This window comes from Mustela putorius, unplaced genomic scaffold (genome assembly GCF_011764305.1).
Source record: "Mustela putorius furo isolate JIRA1106 unplaced genomic scaffold, ASM1176430v1.1 tig00000083_pilon_pilon_pilon, whole genome shotgun sequence".
NCBI classification, from domain to species: Eukaryota; Metazoa; Chordata; class Mammalia; order Carnivora; family Mustelidae; genus Mustela; species Mustela putorius.
The window spans coordinates 43,583,656-43,605,060 of record NW_025421273.1 but is presented as its reverse complement, the minus strand read 5'-3'; the positions used below and the strand labels follow the sequence as shown (position 1 = coordinate 43,605,060).

General features: G+C 38.5%; 1 protein-coding gene across 4 annotated transcripts in view; it reads left to right on the top strand.

The window, feature by feature from the left end:
• The window catches only part of SMIM14 (small integral membrane protein 14), a 76,055-nt gene that overhangs the window by 20,916 nt on the left and 33,734 nt on the right, over nt 1–21,405 (top strand). For all 4 annotated transcript variants that reach the window (XM_045076643.1, XM_045076652.1, XM_045076654.1 and 1 more), the window contains exon 2: nt 8,791–8,900. In XM_045076643.1, coding sequence (XP_044932578.1) covers nt 8,791–8,900 — 110 coding nt within the window. The remainder of the gene's footprint in view (nt 1–8,790; nt 8,901–21,405) is intronic.

Genomic DNA, 21,405 nt, shown 5'->3' with positions numbered 1-21,405 from the left:
TATGTATTTATAAGGCTGTACATAGATGCATATGAAGAAACCTGCAGGTATTCACAGCAGACTATCAGCAGTGGTACCTCTGGGGAAAGGGAGGAGACTTAAGTGATTTGATAAAATTTTATAACACTGATAACTTCACAGTTATTTGCTATTAAGAATGTTTTAGCCTCATTAAAAACAACTTTTAAGGGGTGCCTGGATGGCTCAGTCAATTAAGCATCTGCCTTTGGCTCAGGTCATGATCTGATGTCCAGGGGTTGAGCCCTACATTGAGCTCCCCACTCAGTAGGGAGTCTGCTTCTCCCTCTGCCCTCACCCTACTCATGCTCTCTCTCTCTCAAATAAATAAATACAGTCTTAAAAAAAAAAAAAGCCGCTTTTAAAAAGTTAATTTCCCAAGTAATAAATCTTGTATATAAGCATGTAATTCTAATGCATAATTCTACAAAATAGGGTAGTGAAACTACAGTCTACAATCTACTTTTTCACCTTTTCCAAAGATATAAGTAAGAGATTAAATTTGACTTCCCAAAGGTGAAATAAGGTAAATTAAACCCGCCCAGCATGAGCTGGAGTGTTTAAGGTTCTAACAGCAGATAACCTGGTTAACAGCACTGGAAAGTTCCGTTAGCATATAGAAACAGGATGACTCAACTGACTTATTACCACTGAACTCTACCAGGTCTGCTAGTTGCAGTGGAAGGAGGAAATGACCTGAATATGAGGGATATGGGGGATTGCATTTGCCCTCCCAACATTCAGAGTGAACTCTTTGACTTCTGTGATAGGAGTTAAGAGTGTTTTTTTTTTTTTTTTTTAAAGAGTGGTTGGTTTGAGAGCTTTAGATGTGTGTACCGTTCTGTCCTTTATGTGACATAAAAAGCAATCCATAAACTGTTGGTTAATTTATGCCCACAGATTTCTGTCACAAATATTAATTGTAATAGGAAAATACTGATGTATAAATTAAATGCTTATTATCAAAAATTTCAGAGTATGGAAAAGAATTGTATAGGGACCCTAGTAGCTGTCACCCAGCTTCAATAATTATCAACGAATGGCCTATTTTATTTCATCTATTTTATCTATGCCCACATTTAATTCCTTCCTTCCTCCCCTGGATTATTTTGGATTTTGATTTTTTTTTCAGTGTATTGTTCATGTTTTCATGACTTAGGCATTTTATGACCAATTGCAATAAATCTGGTTGTCTTCAAGAGTAAAGTCCATAGGGGCGCCTGGGTGGCTCAGTGGTTTAAGCCTCTGTCTTCGGCTCAGGTCATGATCTCGGGGTCTTGGGATCGGGCCCCACATTGGGCTCTCCGCTCAATGGAAGCCTGCTTCCTCCTTTCTCTCCGCCTGTCTCTCTGCCTACTTCTGGTTTCTCTCTGTCAAATAAATAAATAGAGTCTTTAAAAAAATACTTAGTATATGTGCTGCCGAAGCGAGCACTAAAAAAAATACTTAAAAAAAAAAAGAGTCAAGTCCATGGCTTTGGTATTATTTAGCATTGTTCTTATATTAGGGACATATATTGAGGTGAACAATAACTCTGCAACAAAGACATCAAAACCATTGTTTTAATATCCTTAGGTATTTGTAAAATACCCTGCTGTACCCTGAAATAAATTCTAGATATTTGTAAAACACCCCAAATAAATTCTGATATACCAGAATTCTGATTCAGTAACGATAGAGTTCTGTCTTGCCCACGATAGAGCAGCTATTTAATGTCTGTGGACGCATGAGGTTTAAATGTGAGGTAGGATTGGTTAAGTTTTTTGCTCTAGTGCTTAGCTGCTGATATGCATTGACACTTGTCCTGAGGTTCTTGCCAAAAAAGAGCTGTTCCATTCTGTTTAAAAAACAAACAAACAAACAAAAAAACAGGTAATTTTTAAGTGGAAACTACTAACTGAAAACTGCACAGTACTTAAAATAGCTCGTTTATGTGAAGAAAAGTTCCACAGGAGGATAGTACTGTTGAAGAATATCCTGGGTATAAATACATTTTCTCATTTTACTGGAGGCTAAGTAGTACTGTCTACTTTAAAATCCTAGTAGATTTGGAATATCTGGGTGCCTCAGTCAGTTAGGCATCTGTCTTCAGCTCAGGTAATGCTCCCAAGGTCCTGGGATCAAGTCCCACATTAGGCTCCTTGCTCAGTGGGGAGCCTGCTTCATCCTTTGCCTGAGGCTTTTGCTGCTTGTGCTCTCTCTCTCTGACAAATTAGTAAAATCTTAAAAAAAAAAAAAATTCCAGTTGATTTACGTGCTTGTGGCATATGTAGATAGAGAGAAAATAAATGTCAGAGGTTCAGCAAATACTTATTCACCGCTGTGGCTTACGCAGTAAAGGAGGTGTTTAGAGACAGAGTGAGTAAGATAGGTTCCTGCCCTCAAGAAGCTGTGGGCTCTTCGGAGGTGGAGGCTTTTTGGAGGTGGAGGGTAATGGTGGTATTGGTGGAATCTGGCCTTATTAGTCAAATGGATTTTTTAAAAGACTTAAAAATATCTGTGTTTTACAATTTTTGTGGGTGATAAAAACAAGTCTCCCTTTTTCCCTAAAAGGCGATTTGTTAGCATTTCTGCGTTCAGAGGGTACAGAACTGGGTAGGTATTAGGCATTTCAGTATTTGAATTTCATTTAAAAAAATCTTATAGTATCTTTTAATTTCAGCTGACATTTTATTGGCCTGGGGAGGCACAGATAAGAGGGAAAGAGGGACCACAATTGTAAGTAGAGATTTGCTTATGGATTTGAAAAGACAGGTGAGAAAGAGGCTTTCAGGGGTGAATTTTTATCTGCCTGTAAGAATGGGATGATACATTTACTTTCAGGGTTTTCTGTATTGGGTATGTACAGTAAGTTCTCTAACATGAAGGCTAATCATTTTTTTAAAAATTGGGCTCAGACTATACTGTGAAGTAGTTCGTATTAGGTATTTCCTACTTTCTGAAAGAGTTAGGCTCTCCAGCTTAGATGGCCTGAGACTTCTCTTTCCCTTCTAATTCCCACATCCTCTTAGCTCAGGCATACAGATCTCCAAAGATACTAGATGGGAAGTAGGTTTGCCTTGACCTTCTGAAACTTGATTTTATCTCAGTCTATCTTGGATATTTCCCCAAATCATTACAAAGAAATTTGCCTCATTCTTTTTTTTTCTTTTACTTTCTTTTTTTTTTTTTTAAGATTTTATTTATTTATTTGACATAGAGACAGAGTGAGCATGAGCAGGGGGAGGGGGAGAGGGAGAAGCACAAGATGATTCCTCGATGAGCTCTGAGCCAGCTGTGGGACTCCATCCTAGTACACTAAGACCATGACCTGAGCCGAAGTCAGCCGCTTAACTGACTAAGCCACCCAGGTGCCCCATGCCTCACTGTTTTCAACAGCTGTGTGGGATTTCATGTATTCATACTATCATTTATTTAATCAGAACCACAGGGAAGAAGGATATACACTTCGCTTTATAATTTTTTTCTTTCATAAACAGTGAACATCCTTATACAACAACATTATGTGATTATTTGAATATGGATATCCAAGTTAACTAGATAAATTAATTTTTACTGATCTTTGGGTAGATGAAAGTGATAATTGGATTTGCATCTCTTAATATGTTTTGTTTATTGGCTCTGTATTTCCCTGTAAACATGATCTTTGTTTATTTTTTGTAAGGTTGCCATTTCTATAATGATTTTTCAGAGTTCACTGTAAATTAAGGAAATGAACCAGATGTGTGTTGCAGGCTTCTTTCCAAGCTCTTTGTCTTTTTATTTTACAGTATATTTTTGGTTTATAAAAACTTTTATAATTTTTGGCTGCCAGATTTATTGGTCCTATATGGTTTCTTGGATTTATGTTGCTTTGCAAGTATTCCAGTAGTCTTCTTGTAGTTATACATTTGTGGCTTTTAAAAATTAAAGTTCTGTACTTTTTTTTTTTAAGATTTTATTTATCTATTTGACAGACAGAGATCACAAGTAGGTGGAGAGGCAGGCAGAGAGAGAGGAGGAAGCAGGCTCCCCGTGGAGCAGAGAGCCCAATGCGCGGCTCGATCCCAGGACCCCGGGAATCATGACCTGAGCCGAAGGCAGAAGCTTTAAACCACTGAGCCACCCAGGCGCCCAAAGTTCTGTACTTTGAAAGTCTTAAAATATGAGTATACATTCATTATAAGAAGTGTTCAAAAATTGACAAAGTGAAAGTCTATCTTTAAATCATATTATTTTCCCTAGAGCTAACCACTTACTAAGTTGGGTATATATTTTTCCAATCTTTTATGTGTGCATCATACTTCAATTAAAAAGAAAAGGGTTATCTTACCGTTTATTAGATGGTTGATGGTTGAAAGTGGCACCTTTATCATATTCTAAATGCCCCTTAAAAAGCTTGTGTTAGTTTGTGGGTGTTCTAATCCATTTTTCTAGTTGGTTTAGTTGACTTTTTTTGTGTGGCCTTATTTTATTTATTTACTTTTTAAGATTTTAGTTATTTATTAGAGAGAGACACAGTGAGAGAGGGAACATAAGAGGGAGAGTGGGAGCAGGAGAAGCAGGCTCCCCGCTGAGCAGGGAACCCAATGGGTTCCTGGTTCCCAGGGAACCCTTGGGGTCCATCCCAGGACCCTGGGATCATGACCTGAGCTGAAGGCAGATGCTTAACAATTGAGCCACCTGTGTGACCTTATTTTAAAAAGTTAAATCACTGGGACACCTGGGTGGCTCAGTCAGTTAAGTGGCTGCCTTCTGCTCATTGCATGATCCCAGGGTCCTGGGATTGAGTTTTTGCATCAGGCTCCTTGCTCAGCGGGGAGTTTGCTTCTCCCTCTGCCTGCTGCCCCCCCTACTTGTGTGTTCTCTCTGACAAATAAATAAGTATTAAAAAAAAAAAAAAGTTGGGGACGCCTGGGTGGCTCAGTCCTTAAGTGTCTGCCTTGGGCTTGGGTCCTGAGATTGAGCCCCACCATCAGGCTCCCTGCTGAGCAGGAAGCCTGCTTTTTCCTCTCCCACTGCCCCTGGTTGTGTTCCCTCTCTTGCTGTGTTTCTCTCTGTCAAATAAATAAATAAACAAAATCTTTTAAAAATAGACACACACACACACACACAAAAACATAAACCACTAACACATTTGGAATTTTTTTCGGTGTAAGGAATGAGGGTGGGGAGCCAACTGTGCCCTACATCATTTATGGAATAATTTGCCCCCACCCCAGTGATTTAATATGCTGTCATCAAACCTGGATAATTCTAGAAAGGACGCACATCTGTTATCTCTGACCTATTGAAAGAGCGTTTTGGTTAGGCTTCCTACGTTGACCAGCTTTCCTCTTACCAGTTTTCCATAATATAGCCAAGGTGATCTTTTCGAACCACCCTTTATGGGCTTCACATTGCTATTTGGATGAAGATCTACGGCTTTCTTTGAGTTCCTCCACCATGTCATTACTCTTACTTGCTCCAGGGTCTTTACACTCCTATTCCTTTTGTGTCTGCAATGCCCTCCAGAACCCAGTCCTCACACCTTCTACTTCTGTCTTGCTCTGTAGTGCATCCTTCCACTTTCAACTCAAAGTTAACTTCTTTTTTCTTTTTCTTTTTAAAGATTTTGCTTATTTATTTAACAGACAGATCACAAGTAGGCAGAGTGGCAGGCGGGAGGGTGTGGGGGAAAGCAGGCTCCCGGCTGATCAGGGAGCTCCATGTGGGACTCCATCCCAGGACCCTGAGATCATGACCTGAGCTGAAGGCAGAGTCATAACCCACTGGGCCACCCAGGCGCCCCACAAAGTTAACTTGATAAAATCTTCCCTGGCTCCCTAGGTAAGTTTAGAACCTGTATGTGCTCTCTAAGCAACATTTATCTTAAAAAAAAAAAAAAAAAAATTAAGTAAACTCTGTACCCAATGTGGGGCTTGAACTCATGACTCTGAGTTCAAGAGTCACACACCCTTCTGACTGAGCCAGCCATGTGCCCTCCCACCCCCTCTTTTTTTAAAATAACAGCCTTTTTTTAGATATAATTCACAAGCCATATGTTGCATTTTGTGTAAAATGCAGTGGTTTTTAGTATATTCATGGAGTTTTGTGACCATCACCTTAATCAATTTTGAAACATTTTCTTAACCCCAAAAGAAAGCAGGTATCAGTTAGCAGTCAGTCCCCATTTCTTCCCAAGCCCTCTAGTCCAGATTTTTTTTTTTAATTTGGTAAAATATTTGTTATATTTGGTAAAAAATTTGTTATAACAAATATATTTGTTATATATATAAATAAATATATTTGTTATATATATATATATATAACAAATTTTTGCTCTCTTGGCTTTCTGTCTCCTTATACAGTTCACCCCTTTTGATAAGACTTGCAGCTTCACTGAGATGTGTGATCAAAGTTTAAGGCATTAGTACCACTTTCAGCTCTGAAGTTCTCACCATTTCTGTCCTCCTGTCCTTTGAAGATTTTATTCATTTCTCAGGGAGAGAGAGCACAAGCAGGGGGAGCCACAAACAGTAGGCAGAGAGAGAAGCAGGCTCCCTACTGGGCAAGAAACCCAACGTGGGACATGATCCCAGGACCCTGGGATCATGACCTGAGCCAAGGTAGCTGCTTAACCAACTGAGCCACGCAGGTATCCTGGTTTCTGTCCATTTTTTGTTCGGGATATTCACAGGTTGTGACTTTTTTCTTTTTTGGTTAATCTCTGTGATAGGCCACAACTTAAGGTTCACAATTTTTTTTTCAGGATTTTACTTTTGGGGCATCTGGGTGTCTCAGTCAGTTAAACATCTACCTTTGGCTCAGGTCATGATCCTGTGGTTCTCAGACCAAGCCCCACCTTGGGCTCCCTGCTCAGCAGGAAGTCTCCTTCTCCCTCTGCCTTTGCCCCTCCCTCTGCTTATGCCCCCCACCCCCGGCCAATAAAATCTTAAAAAAGAAAAAAAAAATTTTGAAAAAAAGGGTGGGGTGGCGTCTGGGTGGCTCAGTGGGTTAAAGCCTCTGCCTTCAGCTCAGGTCATGATCCCAGGGCCCTGGGGTCTCGAGCCCTCAGCAGGGAGCCTGCTTCCTTCTCTTTCTGCCTACTTGTGATCTCTCTGTCAAATAAATAAAATCTTTTAAAAAAATAGAAAAATAAAAAAAGATTTTATTTTCAAGTGCTCTCTACACCCAAGATCCAGAGTCACATGCCCTATCAACTGAGGCAACCAGGCCTTAGTTTCTAATGGAAGTAGAGAAGTAAAACAATTGTGAACGGACATTGCTTTAGCATCCTGTGGCTTGGCAGACTTTAAATACTTTCTGTAATTTCTAGAAACGCGCTTTCCCCAAATATCTTTAGTTCCTCTGTAAAAGGAAGGCAAAATTGATAAACCTGTGTTTAGTAATTAGTGTTTCAATATTTTATCTTATTTAGAAATGATATGGCTATTTAATGAATTTAAATCATTATCTAAATAAACAGAACTTTAAAGTTTCAGGTTATCAAAAAGATTAGGAGGAAACTAAAGTTTACCTAAAACCTTTTTATTTAGTCTTTTTAATTGTTTTTAACAATTTTGTTTAGGTTACACACAAAAGCCTTAGACATTAGGCCATTGCCGCAAACTCTTTTTGGCTGACAGATTTTATGAGAGAGAAAATGAACTTAGAAAAGTTTTGTATTTGATCTGATAACCCAAAAGACATGTCTTGTTTTAGTTTAACCAACATACTTAAACTAGCTTTTATACTGAAAGTTATCCTACATCATGTGAATTTGAAAAACATTTGGGTTCATTTCTGTTATATTTCTGAGGTTTAGAAATACTTAATAAGCACTTGTTTTTAAGGCATTTAAACAGTTCTTTTTTAAAGTAAGCTCTAGCATGGAGGTTGAACTCACAACTGGAGATCAAGGGATGCCTGCGCCACCACATGAACCACCCAGGGGCCCCATGAAGACTTTCAGGACTTGTATTTTTGGGGGCACCTGGCTGGCTCAGTAGGAAGAGCATGCAACTCTTGATCCTTAAGGTCAGAGTTCCAACCCGATGTTGGGTGTAGAGATTACATGAGCTGGGCAGCATCCCATCTAACAAATAGAAAGGAGCTCCACCAAGCTGTAGAAAAGGAAAGGTTTTTAAAGGCAGAAAGGGGGTGGAAAAAGGAAATTATTAGCAAAGAATGTACTGTTTTAGGCAAGATCACCTTCCCAAGGGGGAATGGTAGGAATGTATGGACGGGTTAGCTCACTAATGCTGACTGGGTAATTTCATGTTGGTTGGCTGAAGGTTATGGTTCTTAGAGCTGAAACTGCAATTAGATTGGGTGATTAGGTCTTGGTTTGCTGAGATGGACTTTAGCATGAGTGACTCCCATTTTGGGGCCTGCTGTCTCCTTTTTAACAATAAGAATTTTAAGGGGTGGCATAAGCGTTTGGTCTATGGCACTACTGTAGCTAACAAAGTTAAAGAAGTAAGCAGAGTAGGACTCTAGCATCATCCGCCACACAAGAGAGCCAGGATAGAGCATCTGAAGACAGTCACATTTGTAGGAAATCAGTCTGATGGTAGAAGGGGTTGGCAGTTGTTTCTATAAATTCATAATTTATATAATTAATTCAAAATTTATATAATTAATTCATAATTTATATGTTAGTATAAATTCATAAATATAGGTCATTAATAAGTAAACTAGCCTAAGTTTAAGAGAATTACTATGAATCTGTACAATAATATGAATTTTTCATAGCTCAACAGAAAGAGTAATGCTCCGCAGTTGTCTTACACTTTCTTTTCTTGCTCCTAGATTTAAACAGTCGAGTTAAATCAAGCTGGGCAATCATGGCAGAAGGTGGATTCGATCCCTGTGAATGTGTTTGCTCTCATGAACATGCAATGAGAAGGCTGATCAATCTGGTGAGATGAATGGGACAGTCCTATTCAGAATTGAACTGTGTACCCCTTCTGTCCTATTTTTGTGGGCATGGGTTATTGGAGAATTTTCATTTGATGGTCACTGAAATTATTTCATAATTAAAATTCCACGGCAGTTTAAGTCATAATGGTCAAAGTGCCTGCCAGCAATTCTTTTATTAGAGATAAAAACAGATTGTTATCTGTTTATGGTAGATTTATGTTGGTGATATCACCGTCATAGGTAAGTAAAACGTGTGTATAACCTTTTCTGTTCTGTCTTAAGGAATATGGTCTTTATCTATATGGAGCATGTTTACTTGATAAATTGCTATATGAGGTCACAGTTCCTCTTGTGACATGGTTCAGATCCTACTCTAACAAATGACATAACAATAAAAATCTCTATATAAAACATTTCCAAATCCAAATCAGATTCTGAACAAGCTTTAGATAGTCTCATTGAGTTGATTGTTGTGAGGTTTGAATTTATAGGGTTTTTAAGACTTTCCTAAGTCTCTAGAATCTTTCCTAAGTCTCTAGACTTCTAATGTATTATACTTTATACTTTTTATGTGCAAAAGAAGAAATTAACTATTATTAACAATAAGAGATTATTATGTTAGACAACATTTTATTGTTCTAGAATACTCTTGTACAGAGGTATATTATCATAGACCAGTTAATAAAGCCAGGAATAAACATTTGTTCAAATATTTGAGTTTTTGGTGGTTAGTAAGCAGGTTTTCTGCTGACTCAGTGTCTATATATAATGATCAGAAGTGTGATTTTTGTGAGTGGTACTCCTCTTAGAGTCAGCATGTGCTGGGACTTATGATCCTAAAGAATGTCTTAGAGGGAAATCAATAAAATAAGAACTTATAAATTAGACTCGTGGCTATAGAGATAAAACGGCAGAATCATCTCTCTGATAACTTGATGTGAAAATAGATGAGTCTGAGGAGAGACTATTTAAAATATATTCTCCTATTCATGACGTCACATAGCTGATAGTTTTTATGGCTAAATTTAAACATAAAGCTTTTTTTTTTTTTTTTAAATTACTGTGATACTAGGAACAAAAAAATAGACTTGAATTTAACTGGTAAGTTTTTCCAGGAGATCAGTTTTTAATAAGAATTACTACCTCTTTTTTCTTAGTGTTGTATTTTTATTGTTAACGTAGTATCATGCTTTTTCCTCTTAGCTCTGCTGTTTTTTTTTTTAGAGATAGCTAAAACTAAGCCCTACTTTTTATGATCCCTTGTATATTTCTGTCCTCTTTAGTAGACTGCCAAGGAAACCATTCTTAGCTTTTGTTTTGTTTTGTCTTTAATGCATACATTCATGCCTGATAGAACATTGTTTATAGCAATCCTAGTGGAAAGTACTTTATGTGAATATAGATTTTAGATTTTACAAACCTTTAAAAGTTTACAGTTTTTAGTCTGTGCTGCATATTTTCACATGCTATAAATCAGTGAAGGGTGATCCATTGGTGGATAACATGCTGATAAGCAGAATTGAAGATGCCAGAAGGGAGGAGAAACTCATTTGATTCAATAAGGAAATTTGCAGATTAGGCTTGATAGACATTTGTTTGATTTGAATTGTGCTTTATAATTTTTATTTCTTTTATTTAAACTCCTAATCAGGCAGCATTTTGGTGCCATATCTACCTTGTAGCTATTTTATTTTTTTATTTTATTAACTTATATTATTTCGTTCAGGGGTACAGGTCTGTGAATCACAATTCACAGCAGTCACCATAGCACATACCCTCCCCAATGTCCACCACCCAGCCACCCTCCCCCCCTTCCCCACCCCCAACAGTTTGTTTCCTGAGATTGAGAGTCTCTTATGGTTGTTTCCCTCCCCTGTCCCATCTTGTTTCATTTTTCCCTCCCTTCCCCCATGATCCTCCAAATTCCTCATATCAGAGAGATCATACGATAATTGTCTTTCTCTGATTGACTTATTTCACTTAGCGTAATACCCTCTAGTTCCATCTACTACCTAGTAGCTATTAAGTGCTTCCTCAAAATGTTTTTTTCTGAAAGAGTATCTTCTGAAATAAGATCTCTAATTTCAGAAATTCAGAAATAAGGTCTAACTTCTCTAAATTCAGTAATGTGTAATACTCTTTAGTGTAGCATTATTTCTGGTAGTGAATAGTTACAAACACGCCTAACTGCCTACCAGGAGGGCAGTGGTTATAGTGGTTATATCTTGTGTGTTCATATGATGGACTCTTATACAGATGTTTGAAATAATTACATCTTTAATTTATTTATTTTTAAGGATTTTATTTATTTATTGACAGAGAGAGAAATCACAAGTAGGCAGAGAGGCAGACGGGGGGAGGGGTGGATAAGGGGGAAGCAGGCTCCCTGCTGAGCAGAGAGCCCGATTCGGGGCTCGGATCCCAGGACCCTGAGATCATGACCTGAGCCGAAGGCAGAAGCTTAACCTATTGAGCCACCCAGGCAGACCAAAATAATTACTTCTTTAAAGAATATATAATAACATAAGGGAAATTCATATATGAAGTGAATAAAAGCAAGATATGGAAATGACATTTAGTATGGTCTTGCTTTTCTGTACCCACATATGCCATATATATGTGTTCATAGGAAAAAAAGACTTGAAGAAAGTATGTCAATATGTTAACATTTTTTATCTCTGGATTGTAGAATATAAAAGGCTTTTAAAAAAATAGTTTTCTGTATTTTCTGTGATAATATATCTTATAATCAGAAAAAGGTTATTTAACGAAACCTATCTTTTTTTCATTCAAATATTGTCAGCTTATAATATACTAGGCTTTTTTACCTCTCATTCATTGTCTTCTGCTCTCATACTTTTTAGTACCTTTATCTTATTACTCTGTGGAAGTCTAACTCCCTAGCCTTTATTTTATTTTAAGATTTTATTTATTTATTTGACAGAGACCGCAAGTAGGCAGGGAGGCACGCAGAGAGAGAGAGGAGGAAGCAGGCTCCCTACAGAGCAGAGAGCCCCATGCGGGGCTCCATCCCAGGACTCTGGGATCATGACCTGAGCCGAAGGCAGAGGCTTTAACCCACTGAGCCACCCAGGCGCCCCCCTAGCCTTTATTTTAAAAGCAGTTTATCCGAGGGTGTAATTTTTCTGTATTAGTTATAACCACCATGATTTAGATGTCTACATGTTCAGGAAACTCATGGATATAATAATAAGGTATTGTAGTATGATGGTAGAGCAGAAATTTATTTTTATCCTTCTAAAAATGGACATTTAATTCAGCCTTGCAGTAGAGTAGTATCTTACTAATTTTAGGTACTAATTTGGAATTTTTGTTATTTTTTACCACATATAATGAAATTTGATTTTCTTGTAGGTTAGAGTATTACCAATTCCTAAGGATTAAAGTGCTGATAGCAAGTAAAAACCTGGGGAAACTTGAGGATTCTTTTTTTTTTTTTTTTTTTTTTTTAAAGATTTTATTTATTTATTTGACAGAGAGAAATCACAAGTAGGCAGAGAGAGAGAGAGGAGGAAGCAGGCTCCCTGCTGAGCAGAGAGCCCGATGCGGGACTCGATCCCAGGACCCTGAGATCCTGACCTGAGCCGAAGGCAGCGGCTTAACCCACTGAGCCACCCAGGCGCCCTTGAGGATTCTTTTTTTAAAGCTTTCATTTATTTATCTGACAGAGAGAGATCACAAGTAGGCAGAAGGCAGGCAAAGATGGGGAAGCAGGCTCCCCGCTGAGCAGAGAGCCTTAATCCACTGAGCCACCTAGGCACCCCGAAACTTGAGGATTCTAATGAGCATTTATGGTTAGCTCATTAGTTGGATGCTGGGCTGCAGTTTAGTTTTGCCTGTTCTGGGGGAATAGATGGGCTTTGCCAAGGAAGGTATTCAGCTTAGAAGCAGTTAAGATTTTATCATTATTTCCTTTCTATTTCGATAAAGTTCTATTCATTCACAATTTAAGCTAACTGCTTTCCCTAATTTAGTCACAATATCAGTTAAGGTTCTTTATTATAGGTTATAGAAGTTCTGGCTGAGTTAAGCAGAAAAAGACGTATTAAAAGGAAATCATGTGGCTCACACAGGAGAGCCTGGCACAGAAAATGAATAGGTTCAAAGGGAGGGTAAGTGCCAAAACAAGAAAGAGCCAAAGTTGTACCTTAGAACAAGAGCAGCCAAGACACTGCTTGCTCCCACATTCCAGAATTTTGTATGTCCAAGTGTTGATGCAGCATCTCCATCTAGATAAGTAGTAGGTGTCTTACAGTTAATATGCACATTACCAAACTTTTTTTCTTGCCCCCAACCTTAAACTTTCTTGACTTCTCCATTCACTCCATTGTTCTGGTTGCTTAAGCCATACCTTTTGTGTCAGTGTTTACTCTTTCAACCTCATAGCTAATGGAGAAACAATCCTTTTGGCTCAACCTTGAAAATATATCCAGAATCCAGACATTTCTCACACTTCCAGTGCAACATTCTGGTCTTTCATATTTTATACTGGCGAATCAATGGATATTGTTTAAAATTGAAAAATCAAGGGGCGCCTGGGTGGCTCAGTGGGTTGAGACTCTGCCTTTAGCTTAGGCCATGAACTCAGGGTCCTGGAATTGAGCCCCACATCAGGCTCTCTGCTCAGCCAGGAACCTGCTTCCCCTTCGCTCTCTGCCTGCCTTTCTGCCTAGTTGTGATCTCTCTCTGTTTGTCAAATAAATAAATAAAATCTTTTAAAAAACACTGGAAAATCAAGGAGAAGCAATAATGCATATTTATAAAGATATGGAGGTAAATACTAAAATAATCACCTAAAAGTTGAAAGTGGTTGCCTCTGTGGGAGGGGAAGTGGGTGGGTGGGGGAATGGGAACTGCGTTTTTTGGGGAGAGAGCACACAAACTAGAAATACAAGAAGAAACATATTTTAGAAGTATCTGAGAAGTGATAGTGAAAGCCATAGAGAAGTCTTTGCACGTTGGAGTATGAGTGTGTGTATGGGAGGTGTGTGTGTATGTCAGTATAATACGTTTGTAAATATGTAGAAATGGTTTCCAAGGGATTTACCTTGGGTTTATAATAATGGCTATGTTAAAGAGAATTTGAAGCTAGTCTAGCTACTAGTACCCACAGAAAGTCTCTGATGTGAATTTGCCTTTTGCAAATGAGGAAACTGAGGCACAGAGAGTTTAATTCACTTTTCCCAGGTGTTAGAGCTGACCACAGAGTGGCGGAGGCATATTCAACCCTGGCAATTCAACTGTAGGCCCTGGATGGTTTCTATAATGCCGTGCACAGTTCTGCTGCCTGGTGGTCTCCTAGAAGCACCTTTAAAAACACTGTATTTGTGATCAAGGGCCCTGTGTTGGGGTAGGGGTGCAGTAGGAGAAAGCAGTAAGGGAGAGTCTTCACTGTATTTGACATTTTAAAACTATGTGAATGCATTACCTAGTCAAATAATTAATCTTAAAAATAAAACTTTTATTTATTTATTTATTTGAAAGAGAGCTCCTGCCATGGGAGAAGCTGGGGGAGAGGAAGAGAGAGTCTTCAGTAGACTTTCTGCTGAGCTCAGAGCCTGATGTGGGGCTTGAGCCCATGACCCTGAGATCATGACTTGAGCCAGGATTAAGAATCAGCGCCTAACTGACTGAGCCACCCAGGCGCCCCTAAAAATAAAATTTTGTAAGCTACTTCAGAGACATTATAAGCAGTAAAATAATATACAATAATTAAGACAGACTTTTTTCACTAAGGAATAAAATTTTTGTTTTAAAGATTTTATTTATTCATTTGACAGACAGAGATCACAAGTAGGCAGAGAGAGGGGAGGAAGCAGGCTCCCTGCTGAGCAGAGAGCCCGATGATGCGGGGCTTGATTCCAGGACCCCGGGATCATGACCTGAGCCAAAGGCAGAGGCTTTAACCCACTGAGCCACGCAGGCGTCCCAGGAATAAAATTTTTGAATGCACTGTTACATTATTTGAAAAGAAAATATATTCTATGATGTTTAGCTTTCCAATAATTCTTTTTTTTAAATTTATCTCTCGGGACGCCTGGGTGGCTCAGTTGGTTAAACAGCTGCCTTCGGCTCAGGTCATGATCCCAGCGTCCTGGGATCGAGTCCCACATCGGGCTCCTTGCTCCTCAGGGAGCCTGCTTCTCCCTCTGACTCTGCCTTCCACTCTGTCTGCCTGTGCTCGCTCTCGCTCGCTCTCTCTCTGACAAATAAATAAATAAAATCTTTAAAAAATAAATAAATTTATCTCTCATTTTCTCTATTTTATTTTATTTTTTTTAGATTTTATTTATTTGACAGAGAACACAAGTAGGCAGAGAGGCAGGCAGAGAGAGAAGGGGAATCAGGCTCCCTCCTGAGCAGAGAGCCAGATGTGGGGCTCAATCCCCGTACCCTGAGATCATGACCTGAGCCGAAGGCAGAAGCTTTAACCCACTGAGCCACCCAGGTGCCCTGCTTTCCAATAATTCTAAGAAGACTTTTTTCTCTTCTTACATTCTTTGATTTCTAAATTGGTAGATTTTTTTTTTCTCATCAGTATTTAAAATATATATATAAAAATAGAAAAAGCTAGTGGCACCTGGGTGGCTCAGTCAGCTAAACATCTGACTTCCACTCAGGTCGTGATCTCCAGGTCCTGGGATTGAGCACTGTACTTGGCTCCCCGCTCAGCTTGTCCCTCTGTTTGTCCCTCTCCCTCTGCTTTTCCCTCTCCCTCTGCCGTCCTGATTCATGCTCTCCGTTTCTCTCTCAAATAAATGAATAAAACCTTAGGAAAAAAATAGAAGACACTTACATGTTTCTTAAGGCAAAACAGACACAAGCAGCAATTCAAATTCTTAACTGTTGCCTCATCAGTGCTTATGTGCGTTTTGATTCTTTAACTGCTAAGCCGTATTAGTACAAAGAATAGTAAGTATGATTTTCATTCATTTTATTGTCTTGTCTGCACTATTGACCTTAACACAAGTGACTGTATTTCTGACTGTGTTATAGGAGTGTTTTAGATGATACATTGTAGACAGAATTTAAGGGTAAGGTCGGTAAGACTGCAGTACAAAGAATGCCCATTTTGGGGTGCTGATGACAAAGCTTTGCTTACTCACTTGGCATATCTCCTTCCAGTGATTTAATTACATCATTGAGTTATACACATGTTCATAACAGTTGTATTTTGCTGGGTGCATGTATGTTTCTATTAGTCTTAGGAATGTTCAGAAACATTAACAAATAGAGACATTATCAGAGATTATAGTCTATTTCTAGCCTATTCTAGTTAGTGCTTTACTCATCAAATACTGGCAGATAAGACTCAAAGAAGTGGATAAGAATATACAGTGAGTTTCTTGCAATTAAAATCAGACATCTATATCAGGTTTTTCTGTTTCATTACTTAATTTAATATGGGAATATGCCCAGTGATGAATATGGGTTTTTGTTGATATGATAGTAGAGTACTACTACATGTGTAGAAAGATGCCCACACAAAATTGTAATCTAATTATAAATCATTTTTTTAAAAGATTCTGTTGATTGATTGATTGATTTGAGAGGGACAGAAAAAACTAGAAGGAGGAGGAGCAGAGGGAGACGAACAAGAAGTCTCCATGTTGAGCACGGAGCCCAGTACGGGGCTCGGTCTTATGACTCTGAGATGGTGACGTGAGCCAAAATCAAGTTGGATGCTTAATCAGCTCAGCCACCCAGGTGCCCCATAAATCATTTTTTTAAGTTGTCTGGTATTTTTTTTGTCTTTTGTGAGGTTAGTATTAAAAAAAAAAATCCTTGTAACAACTATATTTAGTTGTTTTGGGGTATAGTATAGTGTTTTTTTGTTTTTGTTTGTTTGTTTTTAAGGACTACTACTTCCTTAAAACAATAAAAATGGCCTGCAGAGGGACTTTTTCCATTCTTCTCCTTGAAGCCTTTTGCAGAATTATGCCGGCTGCACCCTCTTCTGCTCCCTTTCCACCCCTCCTCTTCTCCTTGACTAGCTGCCTCTTGGCATAAAGTTTCTTCTATTAATGATAGAAGTTCCAGAAAGAGAGAACAGATTTAGTAATGTGAACTCGGATTATGCTCTGTGTTTTTCCTGTTCTGTGTTGTAACCTAAGATTTGGAACACAGATAATCCCTTTTTTTTTTGGTTTGTCGAGCTCTGTATTTCAGGTCTAAACAGTATAACTGAAACTTCTACATTTTTAATTTACTTAACTTTATTGTCATATTAAAATACTATAAGCATGTGATCTGGGAGATCCTTGGTCAGATTTCTCTTAATAGGCCCAAAGGCCCTGTAAATTGTGGCTAATGTTCACTGTACTTAAATTAGTTGCATCAAGATTGATTGGCCTCTTTCCCAGAAGAAAAATATGTATGTCTGAAAAATTTTCTTGAAAAACCTCTCCACCTAGCAAATATGGCTACTGATAGTATCTTTTTCTTATTTAATTGTAAACTTAAATTGTAAAATGTTTAGTTATTGAAATAATATATGAATATGTCCTTCCAAAAAAAAAATCAGTACATTAAAAGTAAGACTAGGTGCACCTGGGTGGCTCAGTGGGTTAAGGCTCTGCCTTTGGCTCAGGTCATGATCTTGGGGACCTGGGATCGAGCCCCGCATCGGGCTCTCTGCTCAGTGGGGATCTTGCTTCCCCCTCTCTCTGCCTGCTTTTCTGCCTACTTGTGATCTCTCTCTGTCTGTCAAATAAATAAATAAAATCTTTAAAAAAAAAAGTAAGACTAAACTCGTCACTCACGTCTCTGTATGTGGCTTATTCTTGACTTCCCTAAATGAATTTGGTGTGCACTTTCCCAGATATTTTTAACAAATATATATTTAGATACTGTGGTATGTGTGTATTTTTATGTATATATTTCCCCAATTTAATACTGATATCTACCATTTTCATGTGGCTACAAAGCCTTTTTAATCATCTGATTAGCTTTTGAGTTTTTAGTCAATAAAGGAAATTCTTTTTTACTTTTTCTTTCAAATCTTAATACTTTCTATCAGTATCATCCAGGCACTGGAAGACTAGTTAGTCCTCCTGTGATTAGAGGTATAATTCACTTTACCAATTAGGAAGTGAGGTTATGTTTTATTTAAAAGATAAAATAGTGATTGCATATCAGTATATTTAATTCAATAATTCAAGCAGTATACTAAGTGTTGAAAGAGAAAGTAAAAATCTCCCTATATTCTCCCACCCCTCATTGCTTCTTTACTGAATATGAACTGATTCTTTTATATTATTCCAGTTGTATGTCTGCAGAGCACATTACTCCAAAACTTAGTGGCATAAAAGCTTTATTAAGCTGACAGACTGTCTGTCTGAAGTTCACACGCAGCATCGTGGGGATGGCTCATGGGCTGCATCATGTCTGGGTTCTTAGCTATAAGACTCAGAGGCTGGGAGCATGAAGTATGTGGAGGCTTACTTACTCATTGTCTGGCAGTTGATACTGGTAGATGACAGAAACCCTACCTAGTGCTGTCAGCCGGAACACCTACTTGGATGGCTTTTTCGTGTGGTTGCTTGGCTTCCTCGCAGCACGGTGGCTTGGTTCCAAGGTTGAGTATCCATCCCAAGGGAGGATGTGGGAGGGAGAGAACCAGGCAACAGGTGGATACTTTTTTTTTTTTTTTAATTTCCTTAAGTAATCTCTACACTCAACATGGGGCTCAAATTCACAGCCCCAAGATTAAGAGTCACATGCTCTACTGTCTGAGGCAGTCAGGCACCCCAGCATCTGGATGCTTTTTATGACTTGGCCTAAAAAGTTGCATACAGCACTTCTGTTATACTTTAAAAAAAGTTTTTTTTCAAGATTTTATTTTTTTGTTTCACAGAGAGAGAGAGAGTGTCCAAGCAGGCAGAGTGGTAGCAGAGAGAGAATCAGGCTCCCCACTAAGCAGCTAGCTTGATGCGGGGCTCAATCCTAGGACCCTGGGGTTATGATCTGAGCCAAAGGCAGATGCCAAACTGACTAAGCCACCCAGCTGCCCCTTTTAAAAAATTTTCATTTTAAGTAGGCTCTGTGCCCAATGTGGGGCTCAAATTCTCCACCCTGAGATCAAGAGTCACATGCTCTACTGACTAAGCCAGCCAGAAGCCCTCTTTATTAAATGTTTTTGTTGTTATACTTTTCTTTTTAAAAAAAAGCTTATTTAAGAGAAAGTAAGTATGAGTGGGGGAGGGGCAGAGGGAGAGGGACAAGAACACTCCCTGCAGAGCAGGGAGCCCATAGTGGGTCTCCATCCCAGGAACCTGAGATCATGACCCGAGTGGAAGTTAGATCCTTAACTGACGAAGCCACCCAGGCACGACATCTTTTTTTTAAGATTTATTTATTTATTTGAGAGAGAGAGCATGCAAGCGCTGCGGGGAGGGGCAGAGGGAGATAGAGAACCTCAAGCACACTCCCTGCCCGGAGTACAGAGCCCAATGTGGGGCTTGATCCCACAATCTGGAGATTATGACCTAAGTCAAAATCAAGAGTTGGTCGTTCAGTTGACTAAGCTACCCAGGCGCCCCTGTTATACTTTTTTTTTTTTTTTTCCCTGTTATACTTTTGATTACAGTGGTCAACAAGCCTGTTCAGGTTCAAGAGGAGAGGAAATAGACTCCACCTCCTTTTTTTTTTCAACTATAATTGACGAATAACATTTAATTTCAGGTATACAACAAAATGATTTGATACTTACATATTACTAAATGATCACCACAGTAAGTCTAGTTAACGTCTATCGTCTTATATAGATACAAAGTTTTGACCCCTGTAGCCATTTTGCCTGACCTCTACCACCCACCTCTGGCATCCACCAGTCTGTTCTCTGTATTTATTTGGTTAGTCGTTTTAAATTCCACATATAAGACAGATTATACAGTATTTGTCTCCTCTGACTTATGTCACTCAGCATGTGTCCTCAGAGTCCATCTGGGTTGTCACAAATGGCAAGATTTCATTCTTTCTGTGGCTGAATATTATTCATGTGTGTGTGTGTCTGTGTGTGTGTGTGTACACACCATTTTTATCCATCGGTAGACACTTAGGTTGTTTCCATATCTTGGCTCTTGAAAATAATGTGGCAGAATGCACATGGGTATACGTATATCTTTTCAAATAAGTGTTTTCATTTTCTTTGAATAAATACCTGAAAGTGGAATTGCTGTATCATGTAGCAATAGTTCCAATCTTACTTATTTTTTTTTTAGAAACCTTACATCATTTTCTATAGTGGCTGCACCAATTTATATTCCCACCAGTAGTGCACAAGTCCCACTAATGCCTGTTATTTCTTGTCTTTTTGGTAATGGTTATTCTAATAGGTGTGAGGCGATGTCTCACTGTACTTTTGATTTGAAGTTCCCTGATAATTAGTGATGTTGAACATCTTTTCATGTACTTGTTTCATCTGTATGTCGTCTTAGGGTAAATGTCTATTTAGAATGTTTAAATCAGACTTTTTTTTTTTTTGCTATTGAGGTATAGGAGTTTTTAAAAAAATATTTTGGATTTTAATCCCTTATCAGACAGATGATTTGCAAATATTTTCTTCCACTTAGTAGGTTACCTTTTCATTTTGTTGATGGTTTCCTTAGTTTGCAGAAGATTTTTAGTTTCGCCTAGTTCCACTTATTTATCTTTGCTTTTGGAGTCAGATCAAAAATATGCCACTAATACTCGTATCAAGGAGCTTACTGCCTGTGCTTTCTTCTAGGGTTTTTATGGTTTCAGATCTTACATTCAAGTCTTTAACCCATTTTGAGTTAATTTTGATTAATTTTAATTAATGTTAATCAATTTCTTTTTTTTTTAAATTTTTTTAAAGATTTTTATTTATTTATTTGACAGATCACAAGTAGGGAGAGAGGCAGGCAGAGAGAGAGAGGAGGAAGCAGGCTCCCCACTGAGCAGAGAGCCCAATGCGGGGCTTGATCCCAGGACCCTGGGATCATGACCTAAGCCAAAGGCAGAGGCTTTAACTCACTGAGCCACCCAGGCACCCCAAAATTTCTTAGTTAAGACTCTCCACCTCTTAATAGGGAGTAGAAAGATCTGGAAGATCATATGTGACTGGAAATAAGGCTATGGATGGTTTTGGAAAATACAGTTTGCTACATACACCATTCTAGAAATTTGTTTTACATAGAAGGGAGCCATAGTACACATACATTTCTGCAACTGTTTTTTTCTTACTTTGTATATCTTTTCATGTTAGCAAATGTCTTAGTTTAGTTTTCCACAGCAATACTATGGACTGGGTGGCTTATAAACAACAGCAGTTTATCCTTAACAGTTTTGGAGACTTGGAAGTTCCAAGATTAGATGCCAGCATGGTTGGGTTCTGGTGAGAGCCCTCTTCCTGGTTGCAGTCCTGTTTTCTGGTTTGATCTTCCCATGGTAGAGAGAGTACAAGAGTATTCTGGGGTCTCTTTTAAAAGGACATTCGTTGTGGGCGCCTGGATGGCTCAG